The 24080-nt window shown below is 39.1% G+C and overlaps 1 protein-coding gene across 2 annotated transcripts in view; it reads left to right on the top strand.

Moving 5' to 3' along the window:
* Positions 1-24080, top strand: part of tmem131 (transmembrane protein 131) — a 202805-nt gene that overhangs the window by 72981 nt on the left and 105744 nt on the right. For both annotated transcript variants that reach the window (XM_043692263.2, XM_087988350.1), the window contains one exon: positions 20674-20742. In XM_043692263.2, the coding sequence (XP_043548198.2) occupies positions 20674-20742 (69 nt within the window). The remainder of the gene's footprint in view (positions 1-20673; positions 20743-24080) is intronic.

Here is a 24080-nt window from a genome sequence, read left to right as displayed (position 1 = left end):
TACTAACCTAGTTTCATCAATCTCTCCTATGATGTTCCCACCATCTTGGGGATTAATCTAGTAAATTTCCATTGCACTTCCTTTTTTATGATATACCTGTGTACATATCTCCTGCCAGACACAAAGCTGGGAGGTGTCCATTACTGGCATGCTGGCAGTAGCAATGCTTTCACCTGAGGCCAGGATCAACATGGGCTCTCTCGCTGCTCTCCTCAAATAATGAAACTAGCTCATGGCATGTATTCGTTATGGACAGAAAGAATATACAGCTTTCTATTGTGAACCCAACTCTCCTAAATGTCCATGTAATTAATTGTTTACGCAATTGCATTCCACTTAACCAAACCTTACCTACCTTTGTCCTTTTAAATTTATTATTGCATCTTTGTAATTGTTAATCAGTGTAAATAATTGCCTCATTTTATTGATCATTGAGTTCACTCTGAAATGCCTTGTGTTGTGTTAAGTGGTTGCTGAGAAAAACTGAATGCAAGGTTAAATCACTATCTGGGGACAAATGCTTTACCAACATATATGCTTACTAATCTCTTGGGAAAATGTCCTATCAATAAAGTCGTAGGCTTGACTGTGTTAGTAATGTTTGTAAATCTGTTTACAAATTACTGATTGGCATATGTTTATAAATAACTTAGTGTAATTTTGTTAAACTTTTTATATGCCAGAAGTGTAGTTTTTCCAGGCATTGTTCTTGCATGATTCTGGATGACATTTCATCATGGTCTGAATATAAAGGAACATCTGAGAGTTTCAAAATTATATCTTGTTTTTAATGCACAACTTTGAGTCTTTTAAGTAATAAAGTTCAGAATTGGAGCTGTGCTTTTTTTTTTAATTATTTAAGCCAAACTGAATATCTATTTAGGCAGATATTTAAGGCTGCTTTCATGAAGTGGGTTATTACATAATGTTCTGTGCCTTGAAAATGGAGTTTCAGGTTATGTAAAATATTATGTAGCTATTAGAGATTCTTGTTCACTGATAAGTTTACTGATTTGTACTTGCAGAGTGGCCTTGAGTAGAATAAGGCATATTACCAGGTAATTAACTCAGCTATTTTTTCCAAACAGTAATCTGTTTGCAACATCTAACATAACCAAAATACAATCTGTTATAATGAAAATGAGATTTGAATTTAGGAAGAGAAGATTATGACAAAGGAATATCATGCATTTAAAGCTAAATGAGAAGCTAATCTGAATTTTAAATTTGTGAAAGCTTGTTTTATTTTGAATCGGAAGCTTGAGTTGCATTGGCTCCTGAATTGTGCCTTTTTAAAAGATGATGATATGGCTTCAACATTTATAGCTACACAAATTATTAGTAAGTAGTAAACAGGAGTATTATAACAGTTTTATGGAGGACATAAACTGGTGAAATGATACATGGCAGATTAAATATGCCAACTATGATGTGATTCATTTTGGTAGGAAAACCTGAGGAAATATTAGGTAACTGTTAGAATTCTAAAGGAGTATGCAAGAGGAGACACCTGGATGTATTTTAAACATGGCAAGATAAATTGAAGGCTATTTTTATTAAAGACAAAGTTGAGTATCCATGGTTATAAGTGGAGTGTAGCATTCAAAAGAATGGATGTTATTCAAAAGTTTTTTTTTGTAAAACTAACTAGGCCTCGGCTGGAGTATTGTCACCATTCTGAGGACCACAGTTTTCAGAAACTTTGAAATGATGGATATAGATCATAGAAACGTACAGCACAGAACAGACCCTTTGGCCCATGATGTTGTGCTGAGGTTTAATCCTAATGTAAAATATAATAACATAACCTATGCACCCCTCAACTCACTGCTATCCACGTGCATCTCCAGCAGTCGCTAAATGTTCCCAATGACTGCTTCCACTACCACAGCTGGCAACGCATTCCGTGCATTCACAACTCTCTGCATAAAGAACCTACCTCTGACTTCTCCTTTTATACTTTCCTCCTAAATATTTTCAAACTATGACTCCTCGTACCAGTCAATCCTGCCCTGGGGGAAAAGTCTCTGGCTATTGACTCTATCTATTCCTCTCATAGATCTTGTATATCTCGATCAGGTCTCCTCTCTTCCTCCTTCTCTCCAGAGAGAAAAGTCCAAGCTTATTCAACCTTTCTTCATAAGGCAAGCCCTCCAGTCCAGGCAGCATCCTGGTAAACCTTTGCTCCCTCTCCAAAGCCTCTGTACCTTAGCTATAGTAGGGCAACCAGAACTGGACATAATATTCCAAGTGTGGTCTCACCAGGGACTTGTAGAGCTGTAGCAAAACCTTGCGGCTCTTAAACTCGATCCCCAAATCACCATATGCTTTCTTAACAACCCTGTCCACTTGGGTGGCAACTTTTGAGCGATCAATGTACTTGCACACCCAGATCCCTCAGTGTGGAGGAACAGCCAAGAATCCTGCCTTTAATCCTATATGATGCATTTGAGTTCGACCTTCCAAAATGCATCACTTTGCATTTATCCAGGTTGAACTCCATCTGCCATTTCTCAGCCCAGCTCTGCATCCTGTCTGTCACACTGCAGCCTGCAGTAACCCTCTATACTATAGACGACACTCCAACCTTTGTGTCATCTGCAAATTTACTAACCCACCCCTCAACCTCCCCATCCAAGTCATTTATAAAAACTACAAAGAGCAGAACCCTGCGGGACTCTATCCACCACTGACCTCCAGGCAGCATACTTTTCGTCCACAACCACTCTCTGGATTCCAAATTGGCTGGCTGACAGAAGACAGACAGCCAAATCTCCCTGTATCCCATACTTCCCGACTGTGTGAATGAGCCTACCATGGAGAACCTTATCAAATGCCTTGCTGAAGTTCATATACACCACATCCAATGCTCGACCTTTGACCTGTCTTGTCACCTCCTCCAAGAACTCAATAAGATCTGAGGGGCATGACCTGCCCCTCTCAAAGCCATGCTGACTGCCTTTAATCATGCTATGCTTTTTCAAATAGCCATAAATCCTATCCTTCAGAATTCTTTCCAAAATGTTGCTGACCACAGGCATAAGACTGGCTGGTCTGTAATTGCCTGGGATTTCCCTATTCACCTTCTTGAAAAGAGGAACAACATTCGCCTCCTTCCAATCCTCTGGTATGACTCCCGTGGAGAGAGGAGGCAAATATCCTGGCCAGCAGCTTGGCAACCTCCTTTCTCGTTTCTTGGAGCAGCCTAGGATAAATCTGGTCTGGCCCTGGGGACTTATCAATCTTAATGTGCTGGAAATTTTGGAAAAAACATTAACTTCATCAATCTTGATCTGGTGACGACTGTATCCCAGCTCCTCAAAAGTTTCATTCACAACAAGGTCCCTATCCTTGGTGAAAACTGAAGCAAAAAACTCATTTAGGGCTTCCCCTATCTGCTCAGACTCCACGCACAAGTTCCCTCCGCTATCCCTGATCAGCCCTACCTTTTCCCTGATCATTCTCGTATTCCTCATGTAAGAGTAAAATGCTTTTGGGTTCTCACTAATCCTTCTTGCCAAGCCTTTTTCGTGTCCCCTCTTAGCTCTCAGTCCATTTCTGAGCTCCCTTCTAGCAAGCCTGTAATCCTCTAAAGCTGTGCTAGATCCTTGCTACCTCCACCTTCCGTAAGCTGCCTTCTTCCTTCTGATGCAAAGCTCCTCTGTTCTCATCATCCAAGGTTCCTTAATCTTACCCCTCCTTACCTGTCTCAGAAGAACAAATTTGCGCATCACTTGTAACGACTGTTCCTTAAATAGTCTCCACTATTTTAAGGATTTACTGAATGGTATCAGGGTGGCCGCAAGGTAAAGAAGCTGAGATTGTTCTCCTCATCCCTGAAGAAGGGCTTATGCCCAAAACGTTGATTCTCCTGCTCCTTGAATGCTGCCTGACCTGCTGCACTTTGACAGCAAAACATTTTTCAGCTCCTTGGATCAGAGGTGTTCCAAATTGTGAAGGTTTTTGATGGTCTAAGCAAACAATTGTTTCCACTGATTGGCTACAGATTTAGAATTGACAAAAACCAATCCAGCATGGCCAACAGGAAAAATATTATGTACTGTTTGGTCTGGATCGAGTTGAACTTAAAGCAGTTGGATTTTTTTTAAAAATGTGCTGGTCGATAGAAAAACAGTTATTTTGGACTGATTTGTGCTGGTTCTTAGAATGAGCTACCCAGTCACATTTGTCAGCAGGCCTTCTGTGCTCTGTTTGAACAAGCAAACTGGTATTTGTTATTTAAAAATGTTAACTACCCAGTCAATTTATATGGTCACAGTTTAATTATTCATTGTTTGTTAGTTACAATTTTGTAAAGCTAGAAACTTAATTGAGCGAATTACTTATACATGAAAATATCCTGATTGCTGGTATTGGTTAGGTACAGCAGGATTGTGATCTTGGCAGTAACCATATATAATTTAATTCAAAGTAGATTAGTCCTCCTACTTCCTTTACCCCTGCCAGTTTGAATTTGATCTGTAGGGGGAAAATTAGTGATTGTTAGTCCTCTATTTATGAGCCAGCTGCAAATCAAAATGTGCAGGAGCATTGAATGCAAATTTTTTGCTTTTTTTTTAGGTGGCTTGTCTTTCCAATGTAGAATTCGATATAACGTCACACTATCTTAAGTTCTGAATTTCCTTTGCATATGCAAGATAATTACTGGTTCTTACAACTCAAGTGATCATTTTTGGGAAATTGGATAATGTGTAAAAGTGTAGAAAAGTGAAATGCATCAGAAACTTTCATTGCCCACATCTATTTTTGAGCACAGTGAAGATATGTTATAGCTGGTTTTAAATGTTTAAAAAAGGCCTTTTACTAATGTATATCAGTTCATGCAATGCAGATGTTTTACTCGTTTTGAAAAATAGAAACTACTGAAAGTAACTTTTAAATTTAGATGCAATCTTGAGTAATCATTTCATGTAATTTGTAAGTAATTAAATTTGCAGATGTCCTTTTTAGGAAGTAGTGGAAGTTTTTTTGAATGTATAACACCTGTTGCACTGAAAATAGTCCAATCTTTCCGATCAAGTGAGGGTTTAACATATACGTGAATTGACACTGAAATTTCAAATGGATCAAAATTAGTTTGACACCAAAATATGCTGACTACGAAGTAATTATTTTAAATGAAATCCAGTATAAAACCAATTGAGGTGACCTGTTTTTATTCAAAAGCACTCACCTGACGTGACTTATTGAGATTTACATTACATAGCATACAGCTTCACAAGAGTTAATGTGTAAGAATGATGTGTGCACAAAGTTGTCTCTCTGTCCACTCAAATTAGATAAACTAATCTTTCAATGAGCCAACTTTAATTTAAATTATAGTCTATTTCTCCAACTTCATGGCACCTTGATTGTTGGTTTCCAATTCTGATTGGTTTTTCTACTAGTATAGTAGTACAATACATGTATGAAGCAAATTGGTGAACTTTTTAAACTTTTTTTAGGGTAAATTTCATTTTAGTACCAGCAAAAGGCATATCCTTTAGGTAAGGCATTAACTTTAATTACCGACAAAATAAAATATTGCAGATGTTGGACCTCTAAAATAAAAACACATTCTGAAGCATTCAGTAAGCCAAGCATCATCTGTGGACAGACGTGGAGTTGACATGTTTGGGTCAATGATCCTGATAAAAGAATCATTGGCTGTAAATGGTAAAGTTTTGTTTGACCACGCTTGAATAAAAATGGGGGTCCCCACCCCATGAGTCCTAGTCTGCATTCCCCCTTCAACTACCATCAAAAATGCAGCTGAACCTGTCATTTAACTTGGCTGTTTTGTGGCCTACCAGGTGCAGACTGGCTGCCCTGTTTGTTTTCTTCCATACAGTGGTCACTACATTCCAAAAGGACTTGTTCCTGTGAAATAACTTTGTTTTGAACTTTTGGTACGGCAGCACAACACCATAAAGGCATAGGAACTGGAGTTGGCTGTTCGGCCCTCCAAGCCTGCTCCCCCCGTTCAATAAAATCACAGTTGATCTGGCATTCTTCATGTCCCCTTTCCTGCCTTTTATTCTCCCCATAACCCTTTCTTTTTCTCTTGATTTTTGAATCTATCTCTGCCTTAAGTATTCAGATTCTGTCCCTTCTGCACTCTGTGGCAAGTAGTTCTGATTGGATTCATCCCTCCTAAGAGAAGGAATTCCTTGTCGTGATCATTCAGATCCTCTGGTCCAATCAGTCTGTCTAAACTAGTCCCACCTGCATCCCTCCAACCCATTCCTATTTGTGTATTTTTTCAAATTTCTTTGAAGCATTGTAATTGTTCCCACATCCACAACTTCCTCAGGAAGTTCACTTCACGCATAAACCACTGCGGATGTAAAAAAAAAAGCACCTTGTGTCTAAGTCTGTCCTTGGCTTTAAAAAAAAATGTCTCCTTGTCTTGAGATTTCCCCCTTCTTGGGGAAAAGACAGCTGCTGTTAACCCTGCTTATATCCCTCCAACTTTCAACTTCTACATGGCTCCCTCTCAACCTCCAAATTCCAGGGGAAAAAAAAACAGTCGCAGCCTTTCTTCAAAATTCCGTATCTGGCAACATCCTGATAAATCTCTTCTGAAGCCTCTCCAGCTTAATGTTCTTCCTGTAACTGGGTGACCAGAACTGGACACAGTATACCAGAATAGACTTCCCCAAAGCCCTGTACAAATGGTCTTAAATTTGTGACCCTTTTATTCTGAGACTGTCTTTTTCATTCTAGAGTCTTCCTGAGGGGAGCCATCCACTCAGTGTTTTCCCTGTCAATCTTAAGAAAGATTTGCATTTCAGTGCAATCACCTCTGTCTTTTCTACCTCGGAGTAGAGTTCAAACTATTTAGCCTATGCTCATAATATTATTCCTTTTGTACCAGGGATCATCCTAGTGAACCTTCTCTGAACCATCGCTAGTGAAATGATACCTTTTTTAAAGGGACTAAAACTGCTTGAAGAAATCTAGATGTAGTATGACCAGCACATGATACAGCTGCAGAAAAACTTCCCTTTTTTTCTAATACAACCCCTTGAAGTAAGAGCCAACATTTCATTAGCCTTCCTGGCTACCTGCTACACCTGTGTGCGAGCTGTGTTTTGTGCTGAAGAACCCCAGACCTTTTGGGTGGCAGCTTTATGCAGTTTTTCTTTATGTAAATGCATGTGTTTTCTTTAAGAAAAATTCCAAAACCGCAAATTACTCTTTATCTGCGTAGTTACAGTTTCATTTGCACAATGACATTTGCATCATCACCTGTACTTGAACAAGGTAGCTTCAATCATTGTAAATGCAGAAAGCAGAAAAAAATTAATGAAGTAATAGCTGAGGGAATCATCACAATGACACTACCTGAACTCCTTGTTTCAGGAATATTTTTCTGATCTAAATGGAAACTTTGAACATAAATGTATGCCTCACTTTACATCTGTGTACTTATGTTTAAGCCAGTTTCCTCCCACAGTCCAAAGATGTGCAGGTCAGGTGAATTGGCCATGCTCAATTGCCCATAATGTTAGGTGCAAAGTCATGGCAAAATATAGGATAGGGGAATGGGTCTGGGTGGGTGGGTTGCTCTTCGGAGCATCGATGTGTACTTTATTGGGCTGAAGGGCCTGATTCCATACTGTAGGTAATCTAATCTAAACTTTTCAAAAACTGAAATCAGAATACAGGCAAGCTAGAAGTGGATGACTGAAGTGAAAGCTGTTTGCTAAGCTAATTATTTTGAAGATTTTTATTGCCCAACTGGAAGAATGTTTAATCATGGCTCATTTTATTAAGAAGATAAATAACTCTTGAATGTTCAGTACAAAGCATTGTCTTCCTTGTAGCTTGTCTGAAGTACTGATAGTGGACATTATAGTTAATCTCTTACTTTGATTTGTTGAAATAGAGAATGTTTTGCACCATAATTTGAACAATGTGAACAGCCTGATCTAAAATGACAGTAATCTTACAGAATAGGCTAGCCCATATTTCCTGTAGTTTTGAAATATAGTACTATTTTATACTTTACCAAAGTTATCAACTAATAAAATTTTAATGTCATCATGCCAGATTTTGACTAACTTGATGTGTGTTCCTTATCCAGTAAAAATGATACCTACTGCAGACTTTGTTTAATTCAAATACTGTTTGTATTGTAATAGATGTATCATGAAGAAATAATCACTATAACCTCTCGCATTATGGGAACATGCAAACTAATTTTAAAAATACAATGTACTTCAAGTAGGTAAGGTGAAACAGTTTAAAAACTGAAAGAACTGAGGATGTAAATGAGATTCAAAAATAGAAATTGCTGGAAAAGCTCAAGTCTGACAGAATCTGTGGAGAGAAATCAGTTAACATTTCTGATCAAAGTATTCTGAAGAAGAGTCGTTCGCCCTGAAATGTTAACTCTGATTTCTCTCCACAGATGCTAGCAGATCTGCTGAGCTTTTCCAGCAGTTTCTTTTTTTTTGCCTAATGAAACAGGTTTGTTGTGGCAAAATGGTCAAAAATCCAGAAATTCCTTCCCTAACAGCATTGTGGTACTACTTACAGAGCATGGACTGAACAATTCTAGAAAACAGTCCACTACCAGTTTCTCAAGGGCAACTAGAGTCCAAGCAATAAATGCTGGCCCGGCCAGTGACATTCATGTCCCACAAATGAATTTTAAAAACCAATATTGGTAAAGGAACCAGAAACCGCATCGGGAAGGTCGGTCGGTCGTGCTGTGGAATGCATTGCCTGAAAAGTTGGTGACAAATTAACTTGTCTCCATCAGAAGGAATATGATTAAGCACTTGAAACATTTTTTCAACTTTATTGGGAAAGAGTAGGATAGTCCTTCTAAGGAGTCAACGCAGGCATGATGTAATGAGTGACTGCCTCTTCCACTTTTATCATCCATTGTATGATTTGTTACTTTATGATTGAGGCTTCAAGCATTCTCTGAGGTAGAGAATGGTAGAAAAGCAAAATTCAGTGGTGTTTGGCTGTGCAGTGGTATTATAATTGCTGATTTTAATATATAATCTTCACCTTTTTTAATATTTTAGTTAACAATCTTTTATCCATGTGAATTTTAATGGCGTTTTCCCTAGTTTTCATTGCAATAAAATCTGCTCGTGTGAAAGCTATCATGCAGGGCCACTGGAAACCTCACTTTGATTGCTATGCTATGACCAGAAGTTGTCATGATTCTATGTTCCATTTTCAAAATTGCCTGTGATTGCAAAGGTACCATAAGAGAAATCTAATGCAGTGTACACACCAATCTAGAGTCGCAAAAGCTTTTCCTGGGGCATTTGAGTTGTCAAGGTAAATGACCATCACTATCAGCAGTTGAAATAATTTTGATTTAATGCTCTTAACCTGACCATTGTAAATCAGCAGTGCAGTTTTGATTATTTTTAATCTCTATGGATTACTTGCTTTTAAAAAAATTGGCAAGTTCTCTGAGAAGAGTGCGAGCAGTTTGTACAAACTTGAAGTAATACACAGTTGTAATCGAGTCTGACTAAAGTACTCCAACTGGACAAATTTTTATAACTTTGATTTAATAACCAAGATTCAATTTACAAATTACTGTTTTCATTTCTGATGGGTTAGCTAATTTGTTTGGGTCCTCTCCCCTCCATCGTCCTGTGCAATGTTGAAAGCATATGAGAAAGTCAAAAGGACAGAGTTCCCTCATCAAATTTTCATTAGCTTTACTGATGATTTTTTTATTTTGATTTCAAGATCAACTTGAAACTTCAGTGGAGAGTGTGAACACATTTTGAGTCAGTTGTGATTTTGTTTGAATGTAGATAATCAACACCACCTCCCATATTTTTAAATACAGGACTGACCTTTTAACAGATTTGTACACCTGTCAATTTTTAGACTTTCCGTATATAATGGGAAGAATGGGATCATAGTATTTCAGCTACTATCAAATATATGAAAGGACTTTATAAAGTGTAATTGTTAACAAGTGAAACCATTCAGAGAAAAAAATAGATTGTAAATGCTTTCCTGTGTTTTAGTTACAGCATGTTGATCCCTCTCATTCATTCTTGTTTTCGGTGAACTGCAGAGATTTGATAAAACTACGTAATGAGGCACTTTAGGGCAATTTACATTGTTTCCTTCAATGTTTGTGAAACATTGCCACACTAATAATTGAAAATCAAGGAAAGCCACTGAATAGAAACTTACAAAAAACAGAGAAAATTTACAGCCCAGGAACCGGCCCTTCAGCCCTCCGAGCCTGAGCTGATCCAAATGTACTGTCTAAACCTGTTGGTCAATTCCTAAGCATCTGTATCCCTCCGCTCCCCACCTACTCGTGCATCTGTCCAGATGCATCTTAAATGAATCTACCGTACCAGCCTCTACCACCTCTGCTGGCAATGCGTTCCAAATGCCCACCACCCTCTGAAGTACTTGTCGCATGTATCCCCCTTAAACTTTTCATCTCTCACCTTGAAAGCATGACCTCTCGTTATTGGATCCTTCACCCTGGGGAAAAAGCTTATTGCATCTACCCTGTTTATACCCTTGAGTTTGAAAACCTCAATCAGGTCCCCCCTCAATCTCCTTTTTTTTTCTAATGAAAACAATCCTAACCTACTTAAGCTCTTCATAGCTAGCATTTTCCATGCCAGGCAACATCCTTGCAAACCTTCTCTCTGCACCCTCTCCAAAGCGTCCACATCCTTTTGGTTCGGCTGCATTTAGAATACTGTGTACAGTTCTGGTCGCCACATTACCAATGTCTTGTACAATTTTAACATGACCTGCCAGCTCTTATATTCAATATCTGATCCAATGAAGGCAAACATACTATATGCCTTCTTGACCACTCTATCCACCTGTGCAGCAACCTTCAGGGTACAGTGGATCTGCACTCTCACATCTCTCTGTTCATCAACTTTCCCAAGGCTCTTCCGTTCAATGTATCATTCGCTCTAGAATTAGATTTGCCGAAATGCATCACCTCATTTGTCTGGATTGAACTCCGTCTGCCACTTCTCTGCTCAACTCTCCAGTCTATCTATATTATCCTGTATTCTTTGACAGTCCTGTATGCTTTCTGCTACTCCACCAATCTTCGTGTCATCTACAAACTTGCTGATCATACCAACAGTGCCTTCTTCCAGATCATTTATGTATATTACAAACAACAGTGGCCCCAACACTGACCCCTGTGGAACACCACTGGTCACCTTTCTCCATTTTGAGAAACTCCCTTCAACTACTACTCTGTTTCCTGTTGCTCAACAAGTTCTTTATCCACCTAGCTAGAACACGCTGCACACCATGTGACTTCACTTTCTCCATTAGTCTACCATGGGGAACCTTATCAAATGCCTTACTAAAGTCCATGTATATGACATCAATAGCCCTTCCTTCATCTATCAACTTGGTCACTTCCTCCAAGGACTCTTATGTTGGTAAGGCATGATTTTCCCCCTGCAGAAAACCATGTTGCCTATCACTGATAAACCCATTCTTTTCTAAATAGATCCTATCCCTCTGTACCTTCTCCAGCAACTTTCGCACCACTGACTTCAGAATATTATCATTTACTCATCTGTATAGGTTTGATGGCTGGATTGTAAAGGGGAAGAATAAATAGAGACTCGAAGGCATCTCCAGGTTGAGAAATTGAAGTTGCGCATTAAATTGCATTGTTCAGGGCTGAAGTATTATCCAAAAAATAAACATTGATGCTGTTTTTAAATAAGTTCTACACAAGGGAGTAGAGTAAGAATTTCTTTACATCGGGCACTGCATGAAGGTTTCATAGAATCCCTACAGTGTGGACACTGGCCATTCGGCCAGTTGAGTCCCTGCCTATCCTCCAAAGAGCATCCTATTCAGGCCCACCCTGTTACCCTGCCCCGTAACTCTGCATTTCCTGTAGCTAATCCACCTAGCCTGGACACTATCGGCAATCTAGCATGGTGAATCCACCTCACCTGCACATCTTTGGATTGTGTGAGGAAACCCCCGCAGACACTGGGAGAACATGCAAGTGCCACGAGGGCAGTTGCCGGGGTCCCTAGTGCTGTGAGGCAGTAGTGCTAACCAATGAGTTAGTGTTGCTCCACTTTATAACACTGTATCCAACAAGTCCTTAATTAAGTCTACCCAACTGCCCAATTCAAACTCTTTTTCTTCTTTCCTCCCTTCCCCCCCCCCAGCAAATCTTATTCCCTTCTAAAAAAACTGACTATCTCTACTGTCTTGGCACCATTCTGTTTTCCCCCTTTTAGTGAAGTAGATTAGATTCCCTACAGTGTGGAAACAGGCCCTTCGGCCCACCAAGCCCACACCGACCATCTGAAGAGCAACCCACCCAGACCCATTCCCCTACACCTAACACTACAGGCAATTTAGCATGGCCAATTCACCTAACCTGCGCATCTTTAAACTGTGGGAGGAAACCGGAGTACCCGGAGGAAACCCACCCAGTCACTGGGAGAATGTGCATACTCTGCACAGATAGTTGCCCGAGGTGGGAATTGAACCCAGGTCTCTGGCGCTGTGAGGCAGCAGTGCTAACCACTGAGCCACCGTGCCGCCCTAGTTGAGATTGTTCTTGTTTATTCATTTTAAACTTCAGCTCATGCTTCACAAGGTTTTGCAAAACTATTTTCTTCACTCTGCTTGGATGTCTGATGTTTCTGGTTTGTTTAGATTGATTGGTTATTTTCTGATCTCAAATACAGTATAGTCAGCAGAACAAGGCCGAAATGCCCTCTCTCAAACTTCCCTGAGACTTCCATTAGTGGTTTTATAAATTGATGCCAATCTTGAATCAAGGTTAGAGTGGTGCTGGAAATTTCCTGATGAAGGGCTCCAGTCCGAAACGATTATTTATTTTATTTATTTATTCCTGCTCCTCGGATGCTGGCTGACGTGCTGTGCATTTCCAGCACCACTCTAATCTTGATTCTAGTCTCCAGCATCTGCAGTCCTCACTTTTTCCAATCTTGAATCACTGAGCTGGACAGAGGTTGAGTGATTGGAACCAATTTGAAATCGGATGTTTTTGATCAATTTATCAATGTTCTCATGAACAAAAAAGTATGCTAAAGGATTGTGAACTAACTTGAATACTACTAATCCATGTTGAGCACTTTAATTAGATTGATCAAGTCTTGATTGAGCAAGCCAAATGGTTTAACATCTGGATTCTAGAATCAATCAAGAATAAATGATTGTGAAGGCATTGTTAAAACAGTTTTGAGGTGATTTGTAAGGACTTAACTAATAGACAAGTACCCATAATGTGCAACATTTTCTATTCTGCAGTATTCAGTTGTTTCAGTCTGATTTGATTCCAACCTCTGGTGACTATCTGTGTTTGCACATTCTCCCCCTTTTGTTTTGTCTGGGGTTTCTTCCGGGTGCTCCGGTTTCCTCCCACAATACAAAAATGTGAAGGTTCGGTGAATTGGCCATGTTAAATTGTCCATAATGTTCAGGAATGTGTAGGTCCATTAGTCAGGGTAAATGTAGAGTAATAGGAGAGTTGGGTCTGGGTGGGTTATTCTTCTTCAGGGAGGAGAAAGTGAAGACTTGCAGATGCTGGAGATCAGAGCTGACAAATGTTACTGGAAAAGTGCAGCAGGTCAGGCAGCATCCAAGGAGCAGGAGAATCGACGTTTCGGGCATAAGCCCTTCAGGAAATGGGTTATTCTTCAGAGGGTCGGTGTGGATTTGTTGGGGCAAATGGCCTGTTTCCACACTATAGGCATTCTGTGGTAACTAGGGAAAGTTCGTCGGTGGTGATGGAGTGAATGTTTGAGGTTGGCTTCAAAGCTGCTTTGATTAGGTGTGTTTTCATGTTGCTACGTGGTGACAAAGCTGAATGGATTTCTTTGTTCAACAATAACAGCAACCCACTTTGAACACCAGAAAGACACCTACAAATAAACTTTTCGTGTTTTCTATTTCTGTAATCTCTTATTCACTAAAACAGTTGGTAAGATTTATAGAAATTGTTAATTTTACTATTTCTTCTGATAGCCAGACTTGTGTTTGGGAAAGCATGATAGAACACAAACACGTACTCAACTAATTTCTACGTGCTTATTCACAGTGATGATTATTCTGCTTGGGTAATTAAGACTGACTGACTAACCCATAGACTTTGGTCTGCTGAAGGCAGGAGGAGAATCTAAATATTGCACAACTGTTGTAACCTAGATATGTTATCTCCAACCAGTCATTTCTATTGAGTATGAGCTGGCCACAGGACCTGGAGAGGAATTGTTGGATATTTAATTAAAACCATTAAAATTATATTTTCAAATTTTGGTGTGATTGGGTAGGAGTCAAAAGCAGAAATTAAGAACCCTTAAAATAATAAAGACATACTCCCATTTGTGTCTCTCTTTGGGGGGTCGGGGGGTGGGGGAGAAAGAAAAAAACTTCCCATTGACAAAATTTAAGTCCTGGAAAATAATTTATTTTCAAATAAACTTGGATTATAGCAATTATTATTTTCCAGCAATAGTGGTTGTGATTAAATGTAATTTTAGGTCATCTTGACTTGAAATAATTTTATCTTTTTTGAATAATTGAATTTTTGTGTTGTGGAGCCTGTTTTATTAAAGTAGGTAGGGCACTTGACATAGGGAGCACTTAAGACTGGAGGACAGAAGGAGAAAACATTAGAAGCAGGAATAGGCCATTCGGTTCTTGGCCTCTTGAGCTTACTCAGCCATTCAACTTTGGGGAAATAAATAATGATATCTTAAAGTATCCATATTACAGAGGAGGATGTGCTGGATGTCTTAAAACGCATACAAAGATAGATTTAAATCCCTAGGACCTGATCAGTTGTACCATAGAACATTGAGAAGTTAGGGAAGTGATCGCTGGTCCCCTTGCAAAGCTATTTGTATTATTGATAGCCACAGATGGAATGTGGGAAAAACTGGAGGTTGGCTAATGTGATGCTACTATTTTTATAATGTGGTAAGGGAAAACCAGGGATCTATAAATTGGTGAACCTGATGTCAGTGGTAGGTAAGTTGGAAGGGAATCTGAGAGACAGGATGTACATGTATTTGGAAAAGTGAAGACTGATTAGAGATGGTGGGAAATATTATCTCGCTAACTTGAGTGGTTTTTTTCTTGAAGACGTGACCAGTTTGAAGACCGAGCGATTGATGTGGTCTAGATGGACTTCATTAAGGTGTTTGACAAGGTTCCACATAGTAGACTGGTTAGCAATGTCAGATCACACACAACTAGCAGTTTGGCTACAAAATTGACTAAGGTAAGAGACAGGATGGTGGTGGAGTGTGGCTTTTCAGTCTGGAGGCCTGTGACCACTGGGGTGCTGCAAGGATCTGTATTGAGTCCACTTCTTTTTGTTATTAGTATAAATGATTTGGATTTGAATGTAGGAGGAATAGTTAGTAAGCTTGCACCTGACCTCCAATAGATGGTGTAGTGAACAGTGAATAAGGTTACCTCTAAGTAAAACAGCACCTTGAACAGCTGGACATATGGGCTGAGAAGTGGCATGTGGATTTTAATTTAGATAAATGTGAGGGGCTGCATTTTGGTTGGGCAGATCAGGGCAGCACTTAATGAGAAGGTCCTGGAGAGTGTTGCTGAACAGGAGTGCAGGTTTGCAGTTCCTTGAAAGTGGAGTTGCAGAGGCCAGGGTGGTGAAGGCATTTGGTACACTTGCTTTTATTTGTCAGTGCATTTGAGTATCTTGGGAGGTCACGTTGTGGTTGTTTAGGACATTGATTAGGCTACTCGTGGAATACTGTGCTCCTTTCTGGTCTCCTTTTCTGGTCTCCTTCCTATTGGAAAGATGTTGTGAAACTAAGGGTTCAGAAAAGATTTACAAGGATGTTGCCAGGATTGGAGGGTTTGAGCTATATGGAGAGGCTGAGTAGGTTGAGTCTTTCTTCCCTGGAGTGTTGGAGGCTGAGGGGGTGACCTTTTGTAGAGGCTTATAAAATCATGAGGGCATGGATAGAGTGAATTGTTAAAGTCTTTTCTCCAGTGTAGGAGCCCTAAACTAGAGGGCGGAGATTTAAAAAGGACCTTTTCACTCGAGGTAATGCATGTATGGAATGAATTGCTAGAGGAGATGATGGAGGCTGGTTTAATTACAGCATTTTAAAAGTCATCTGGATGGGTACATGAATATGAAGGGTTTTACAAGGATATGGGCCAAACGCTAGCCAGTGGGGCTGGATTAGTTTAGGATATCTGGTCAGAATGGAAGAGTTGGACTGAAGAGTCTGTTTCTGTGCTGTTTATTTATGACTCTAAATGAATCATGGCTGATCTTTGATCGGTGATGTATTTAGGTCTAGAAATTTATAGCTCCTTAAAAACAAATGACCTGAGCTAGAGAATTCCAAAGAAAAGCAATTCTCCCTTGTCCTCGCCCTCTGAGCTGTATAGAAATGTTGTCTCTTTTGCTGAGAGCAACTTATGCACTATAGGCCTAGTTATTTCAATCTCTTCTCAATAGAATGATCGATTAAAATAGTACAAGAATTAGTCAGTCACTGGGTCAAACTTGAAAGGGTTCAGAAAAGATTTACAAGGATATTGCCAGGATTGGAGGATTTGAGCTATAGGGAAAGGCAGAGAACTGGGACTAGTTTCCCTAGAGTCTTGGAGGCTGTGGTGTGACCTAATGGACCTTAGGGACATGGAGAGGATAAATAGATGAGGTTTCTTTTTTCCTGGGGTGGTCAAGTCCAGAACTAGAGGGCTTAGGTTTAGGGTGAGAGGGGGAAGATTTAAAAGGTACCTAAGGAGCAACTTTTTCATGCAAAGGTGGTAGGTAGTTGGAATGAGCTGCCAAAGGAAGTGGTGGAGGTTGGGCCAATTACACCACTTCAAAAGGCATCTGGATGGCTATGTGAATAGGAAAGGTTTGGGGGAGGGGGGTTGGGGGGGTATAGGCCATATGCTGGCAAATGGGACTGGATTACTTTTGGGCTATCTGATCGGTGTGGATGAGTTGGACCAAAGGGTCTGTTTCTGTGTTGTACATGTACAATGACTGACTTTTTTTTAAGTCTGAGAACTTGTGTGTGTGTGTGTGTGTGTGTGTCAGCTGTGGTTAAATAACAAAATACACCATCTTTTCCGGAGCAACTATCAATGCCAAATAAATGCTGGTCTTACCAGCAATGCCCACCTCACATGAGCTAATTATAAAACACTTGTGAGACTACACAGTGGCCACAAAGCATACTATCTCCAGTCTTGATTATGGAATTCTCTGCTTTTTTTTTTGTTTTCCTTTGCAACTTGCCTGTCACTATTTTTCTGTAGCTTCTTTGCCACCATGTTCATGTTTGTGCTGGATGAGGCTACACTGTCCACTGTAATAAAGGTTGTCCAATTTGTCACTACTATCTAAAACAGCATTTTAGCTGTTAGAAAAAGACAAATAGTTGAATTTCCCGCCAGAGTGTTTGAACCAACTGCCAATTTGAGAACATAATGATAACTACTCAGCATGATAAGTATTCAATTTAACTAGATTGGTAAAGCTGGGAATGCTCTCCTTCAAGACGGAAAAGGTGAAGAGATTCGTGAGAGGTGCTGGAGATCTTGAAGGGAGTAGATGGAAAGAAGTTCTTGCCATTGTTGAGTTGAGAAGCAGAGGACACCAATTTATTGTTGGGGGAAAAAGACAAATGGCAACATGAGGAAAAAATTCTCTTTATTTACAAAGCAAGTCACACAGATTAAATTGTGGTTTTCAAATAAAATTGAATAAATGTCTGAACAGAACAAAAAGCTATAGACATAGGGAAAGCGAGAGTGGGTCTAGCTTTGTTGCTTGCATCCAACCAGCTTGATGGCTTTTTTCTGTGCTATTATGAAACCAACCCAGAGAAACTTGATCTGGTAGCATTGTTGGAATGGGAAGCATTTAATGTTTTGTCTGGTATGACTCTCCAGGTGTTTTTATGAATTCTTGTCAGTTGAGAACTAGACTTCAAGATCATCAATGTTGCACTTTAGTGTCTATACCTGAAGGAGACACACATTTGTATTCTGGAGGAAAGGCATTCTACCTGTCTAAATTGTCTACTAGTTATTCTGTAGAATTTGTTCTACCTTCTGTGGTATCAGGCCAAATGGCTATTCTGAAGAAGGGTGCCTGGTCCCAAAAACATTTAATTCTGTTTTCTCTTCACAGGTGCTGCCAGACCTGCTGAGTTTCCATTTTTGTGCCCCATGTGCATAACTTGCATCATTTTTGTCTTGAGGCAACAGCAATACCTTTTTTAATGTTGTTGACTGGGATGAAAATAATCCTGAAGTGGATCATTTGTGTCTTGTTTGGCAGTGTGGTATGGGGGTTTAGTGGGGAATAGCAATACTTGGTAACCTGTCGGCCCTGACTCCTTGTTCAAATTGTGCAGATGAACTATTGGAGGAAATCCTAGCACTTTACTTTCTACTCCAGTTGCCAAAGTTGTTTTCAGAAATACTTTTGGCTATCATAGAATCCCTACAGTGTGGAAATGGGTCATTTGGTCCAACAAGCCCACACCGACCCTCTAAAGAATAACCCACCCAGATCCTGTCCTATTGCTTGACATTTTCCCCTGACTAATGCACTTAACCTACACATCCCTGAATACCATGGGCAATTTAGCAACCTAACCTGCACATCTTTGGACTGTGGGAGGAAACCCACACAGACATGGAGAATGCTGTTACAACACTGGGTAAACCTCTCTGCTAATTTAAACCAGCAACACAGAAAATTTTGCTGTAACAAAATTTGAGGCAGTGAACTATCCCAGAGGTCACTATTTAAAGTAAAAATTAAGAACTTCCTTTCTTTAAGTCCAACAGAGAATATTAAACCAACAACTATTTACAACTCGTTTCTCTTACACCTATCTTTTTACCTCCCACTCTACAATACTAGTCTGACTTTTTTTTTTAAGAAATCCTAATTTAAGATTTACAAAAAGAAAATAATCATGTTTCAAAACCAGTCAGTTTTGCCAATTGTCCTTTGTAGATTCTCTCAGGTTGGCCTCCGTGTTCTACTGCACGCTCCCCCACAGATAGGTCTTTCAGAGAGTTCTATAGCTAGAGACCACATTATTTGGTCTTTGGCAGTTCAAAATGTTCAATGTCCCTAAAACATCAGATCATTTCATTGGTTTTAATATTATCAAAATACTAAATTCAAATTTGATTGGATTTTGGTATCTTGGGGCATGATTTAAACTGGCTGAATTTGTTTTTGTCTCATGGCAACCCAGCAGCTGCTATTTGTTTCCACCAAGTGTTACCTTGTTCAGAACTGCTTTTGTCAGTCCTTGCTAGCTTTTCAACTTTCTTAAAGGTACAATACACTTCATAACAATGTGTAAACTCAACACAGACATTTGCCTGCAGTGGAATCTAACCTGGGTCCCTGGTGCTGTGAGGTAGCAGTGTTAACCACAAGTCACCCACTATGTAGTCTGTGCTATTCGATTCAAAGTTCCTTGCTTTCCTCTGCCTTTGTAAGCCTGTTGAAAAGTCCATTGTGTCCTAGCCTGTCACTCCAATTGTCACTGACCAATGCTGGCTTCTTTATTCTTGGGAAACTGAATTTAGAATCCTTGGCTTAACACTTTTTTTTTTTTTGTTTTTGCAGTTTGTTTCCCCGCACCCTTCACTCAATTAGCTCCTAGCTGTTGTTTCTTTGCCTCCCCTTTTTCAGAAGTGGCGTCTAAGCACAGTAGTAGCTGAATTCCCTTCATATCATCTGCCTTTGAGTCAGAGATGTGCAGCATGGAAACAGACCCTTTCGTCCAACTCGTCTGTGTCGACCAGCTATCCTAAACCTAATCTAGTCCCATTTGACCCATATCCCTCTTAAACCGTTCCTATTCATATACCCACCCAGATGCCTTTTAAATGCTGCAGTTGTGCCAGTCTCCTCCACTTCCCACCCCAGGGAAAAGACCTTGTCTGTTTATCCTATCCATGTCCCTCATGATTTTATAAACCTCTACAAGATCACCCATCAGCCTCCAATGCTCCGGGGTAAATAGCCCCAGGCTATTCAGGGTCTCCCTATAGCTCAAATCCTCCAACACCCTGGCAACATCCTTGTAAATCTTTTCTGAACCCTTTCAAGTTTCACAACATCCTTCCGATAGGAAGGAGCCCAGAATTGTTTTCCGTGTTCCTTTTTTTTTTGGCCAAGGTTTCTGTCACTGAGTCATGAATGGACCATTCAGTGACTTATTTTTTCCCTGGATCTGTAAAATACTTTTAGGGATGAAATATGAATGCCCAAGTTTTTTTTCAAAGGATTTTTTAAAAATCCACTAAACTTTTTAGTTCTATTGCTAAACATTTAAGTATTGTACTTCCATAAATGTGTGCATGGAATAGAAACATTTTTATAAATAATTGAGAAAGGGAGTGTTTAGTTGAATCATTGCTTTAATTGGCTGCCAGGGATTGGGCAGGAAGGCATTGGGGAGTGCATGCAATATGTCAAGCCAGACTGGTTGAACATGTTCTTCTAGGTCTTTGCAACAATAAACTGATGTTTGGTCTGCATGCTTTCTCATTATTCAAGCTAATGAAAGGAAATGCATGCTGTATTTTTACCAGAACAGACATGTATGTTACTGCATTGCTACTGTTACAGAAGCTTTATCTCTCTTTCAGTGCCTCTTACCATCGGGGTAACTGCAGACCTATCCGGTTTGAGCCACCGATGTTAGATTTCCACGAACAGTAAGTTCAACCTTCTTTTAATTTCTGTTTTGGATTTCATTGTCCAGGTATGCACTGAAGAGGGTGTCTGCTGATTAGCTAAAGCAAAGCAATATAATATTGTACTATGAACTAGCAATGCCAGAAGTTGGAATTGCATATTGTAGTTCGTTTTTAAAAGATCCGTTGTGCAGGTTTCAGTTTGTATTGATTGAGGACTTTCGGGTTTGTATACTGCAGGGTTGCTTATAAATCTGCTCATAATTATGTGGTGTATCGAGGAGATTAGCTCAGTTAAACTTTAACTTCAAGCCCTGTCCCCAAAGTTATTGTAAAAGAATTAATGTAACAATAGCTTCTGTTTAGTAAAACTCTGCTAATGTGGGGACAATGCATGCAAATATTTTCCTTTTTTAAAATGTGTAGCATGCGCAAGTGATAGCTATATGTAATCTGAGGAGACTGGAGCTTGTTAAACTGGTGATGTATTCAGACAGGCTATTCTGCTTGTTCAAAAATGATATTTTCTTAACAATAGCAATATTGTCAAGTGGGATGAACAGGAAAACTGTGTTAGTCACCAAACATTTGACCCAAACTCCTCATCCCCTTAAATGCACAGCATTATTCTAAATCTGCCAAAATACTGGGTGACAATAACTAGGTAGCTATGTAAGTAGGCAACCATGTGTGTTTCATCAAGATATTTGTTGTAGAAGTTGTTGTTAGACCTCATTCATTAACTTACATCTGTGGGTTCAAGTACCACTTAAGCACAGAATCCAAGCTGGCGCGCACATGCTGTCAAATGACATTGTTCACATGGAGGGCATTTATGTGCAACCAGTAACTATCTGAAAATCCCAAAACACTTTTTTTATAATCAGTGAAGTATTTTAAACAAATCACTTATCTTGTAAGTGGCTAACATAGGTGCCAATTTAATCCACAGTGGGTATAAAAGAATGTATGGCAGCATCTTTAAGAAATTTTGAGGGTATTTCTTCCTAATGTTCTGACTAACATTTATCTCTTGATCAATGCCACTTAAAACAAAATTCGGTCATATGTAACAGCCTTTTGTGGGATCATGTATGAAAATTATTTTCTTAATTTCCTACATTACAATGATTAATACACAAAATATTTCACTGATTTTATAAGGCACTTTGGGACTTGCAGACCCTTTAATAATGCAAGCATTTTTAAAGGTATAACGCAAGTTGTGAAATTTTGTAAATGATCAATCTGTTTCTGTTAATAAGGAAGGATTTAAAGGTTTCACGTGGTCAAATGTTTATCACTTGGAGAGAATAAGCATAGAGTGTGATCTAATACAAATCCCATGTACATTTTTACATGAATGCAAAAACGTTAATTGTGTATCCTAGATGTTATGTGTGCAAAGAAACACCGTTTTGACTCATGGGGGCCAAGAGCTTTTCTACGGAAGCTGTCTTTGGATACAAAACCATATCTGGAGACAGCTCAATTTAAAACATCGCCCATTTTCCATTTCTTCTATGTTGCTCCAGCTAGTTTATCACGCAACCATATCAAATTTAAAATTTTGTGGTCTGCGTGGCTCCTTTTGCACACTCCATAGTAGATAAAATTGGGAGTAGTGCACTCTTTGGAAGCCATTTTCAGTCTCAAATAATTGGTATCTGATGTACAGGACAATGCAGTGACCACTCGATCAGACATATTTGTCTGATGTAATGGATATGATTTTAATAGCTGATTCAATGGAGGAATCAACTTGTGTATATGGTTACTAGATTTGTATATTGCTGCTTTCCATTTTACTGTGATACTGCTCACAAATGAACTATTGAATAAATGTGTTGAAGGAAAACGTTGGATGCCCGCTTTCTGCAAATCTTTGTCAGTGCTTTGCTTATGTTGAGCCATAGCATTTTTTTTAAAAAAAAGAGGAGATTGGGAAATAACAGCTGAGAATATTTAATGTTCTCGGACTGTGAATTAAATGCACTGCTTTAGATTTCGAATTCACTGTAGTTGTAGAACAGTGTTTCTCTGGCAAACTAAATGCTTGCAGGCTGAGGCACGTAAAGCTTTTTAAATTTTATGCTTTGTAGGCAAAAAATGATTTGGAGTTCATCAGCTGATGCAGTAAATCAGGTCATATTTATTGTTGCACAAAAACTGCTAGAATATTGAAGCATGGAAAAGTTTAGTGACAGATACAGTCTGATTTCTTCATACTTAATCTATTTATAGTCTGCATCTGATTGTTTAGGCAGCAGATCTTCAAGTTGGTAGTGTTGTGCGCTGGTTGGTCAGTGTCAATAGTTTAAACTTCAAATAGACATGATACAACTCAAGGAGAAAGTGAGGTCTGCAGATGCTGGAGATCAAAGTTGAAACTTTATTGCTGGAACAGCACAGCAGGTCGGGCAGCATCCAGGGAACAGGAGATTCGACGTTTCGGGCACAGGCCCTTCTTCAGGAATGATACAACTCAACACATTCTTGAGCATTGGAAATCCGAAATGAATAATAAGTAAGGCTTTGACAAATTGCAGCAGATTGAGAGCAAATTTTTTTAAATACCAGTTTTAACATTTGTTAACTGAAGATATTCAAGAAGTCTCTTTTAAATTGTTGTTTATGCTGGAATAATTATGAGAGCTTATAAATCTACCCCTTTTTTTCTTGATTTTTGAAGTGGGCTGTAGATATCTCATTCACTCCAAATGCTCTGCATCCCTAAAGTAGAGACCAGTTGTCAGCATTCTCTTTTCTCATGTTCTGCCTTTGCAAAGTATTATTTGAGGAAAAATATGCCAAAATTTGGAGGGTGCATTTGTGAACAAATTTGCATTGAGACTTGTAGAAATGAAAATTTTAGCAAAGGTTTTCAATACTGGTTCTGCTTTTGAATAGTGTAGAAATAAACTAGACTTCCTCTTCAGTCGGAAGTTACACATTTGAAGAATGAGAAAGCAGAAATAGGGTTGTACAAATTCTATTCTAGTTAACTTAGTGTGAGTTTATTCCCAAGAGTTGAGAGAAGGAAAAAAAACTGGGTCAAGAAGTAATTCTTGATGTTACCATATTATGCTGCTTTGTTTTCTAACAACAGCATTATTATATTATTGAGCCATTCGTTTGGAACCTTATTTTTTTGCCCTATATTGCATTTTTAAGCAACTTTTCTGTTTTGGACACAGCACTGTGTTTTTAAAAATTTATTTGCCATAGAGGAAGATGAAATAGTGTATGGTTTAGTCTTGTGGTTTTCTATAATCTTGCACTCAGTTAGCATTTCAGCCAATTCTGATACAGTTAGTTATCCTGATACTTATGAAGGATGATATAGAAGCATGCTATTG

Source organism: Chiloscyllium plagiosum, unplaced genomic scaffold (genome assembly GCF_037043375.1).
Source record: "Chiloscyllium plagiosum isolate Xiang-an unplaced genomic scaffold, Cpla_swu_hap1 HiC_scaffold_6, whole genome shotgun sequence".
Lineage (NCBI taxonomy): Eukaryota > Metazoa > Chordata > Chondrichthyes > Orectolobiformes > Hemiscylliidae > Chiloscyllium > Chiloscyllium plagiosum.
The sequence above is the reverse complement of the archived record's forward strand: the minus strand, read 5'-3'. Positions and strand labels throughout refer to the sequence as shown.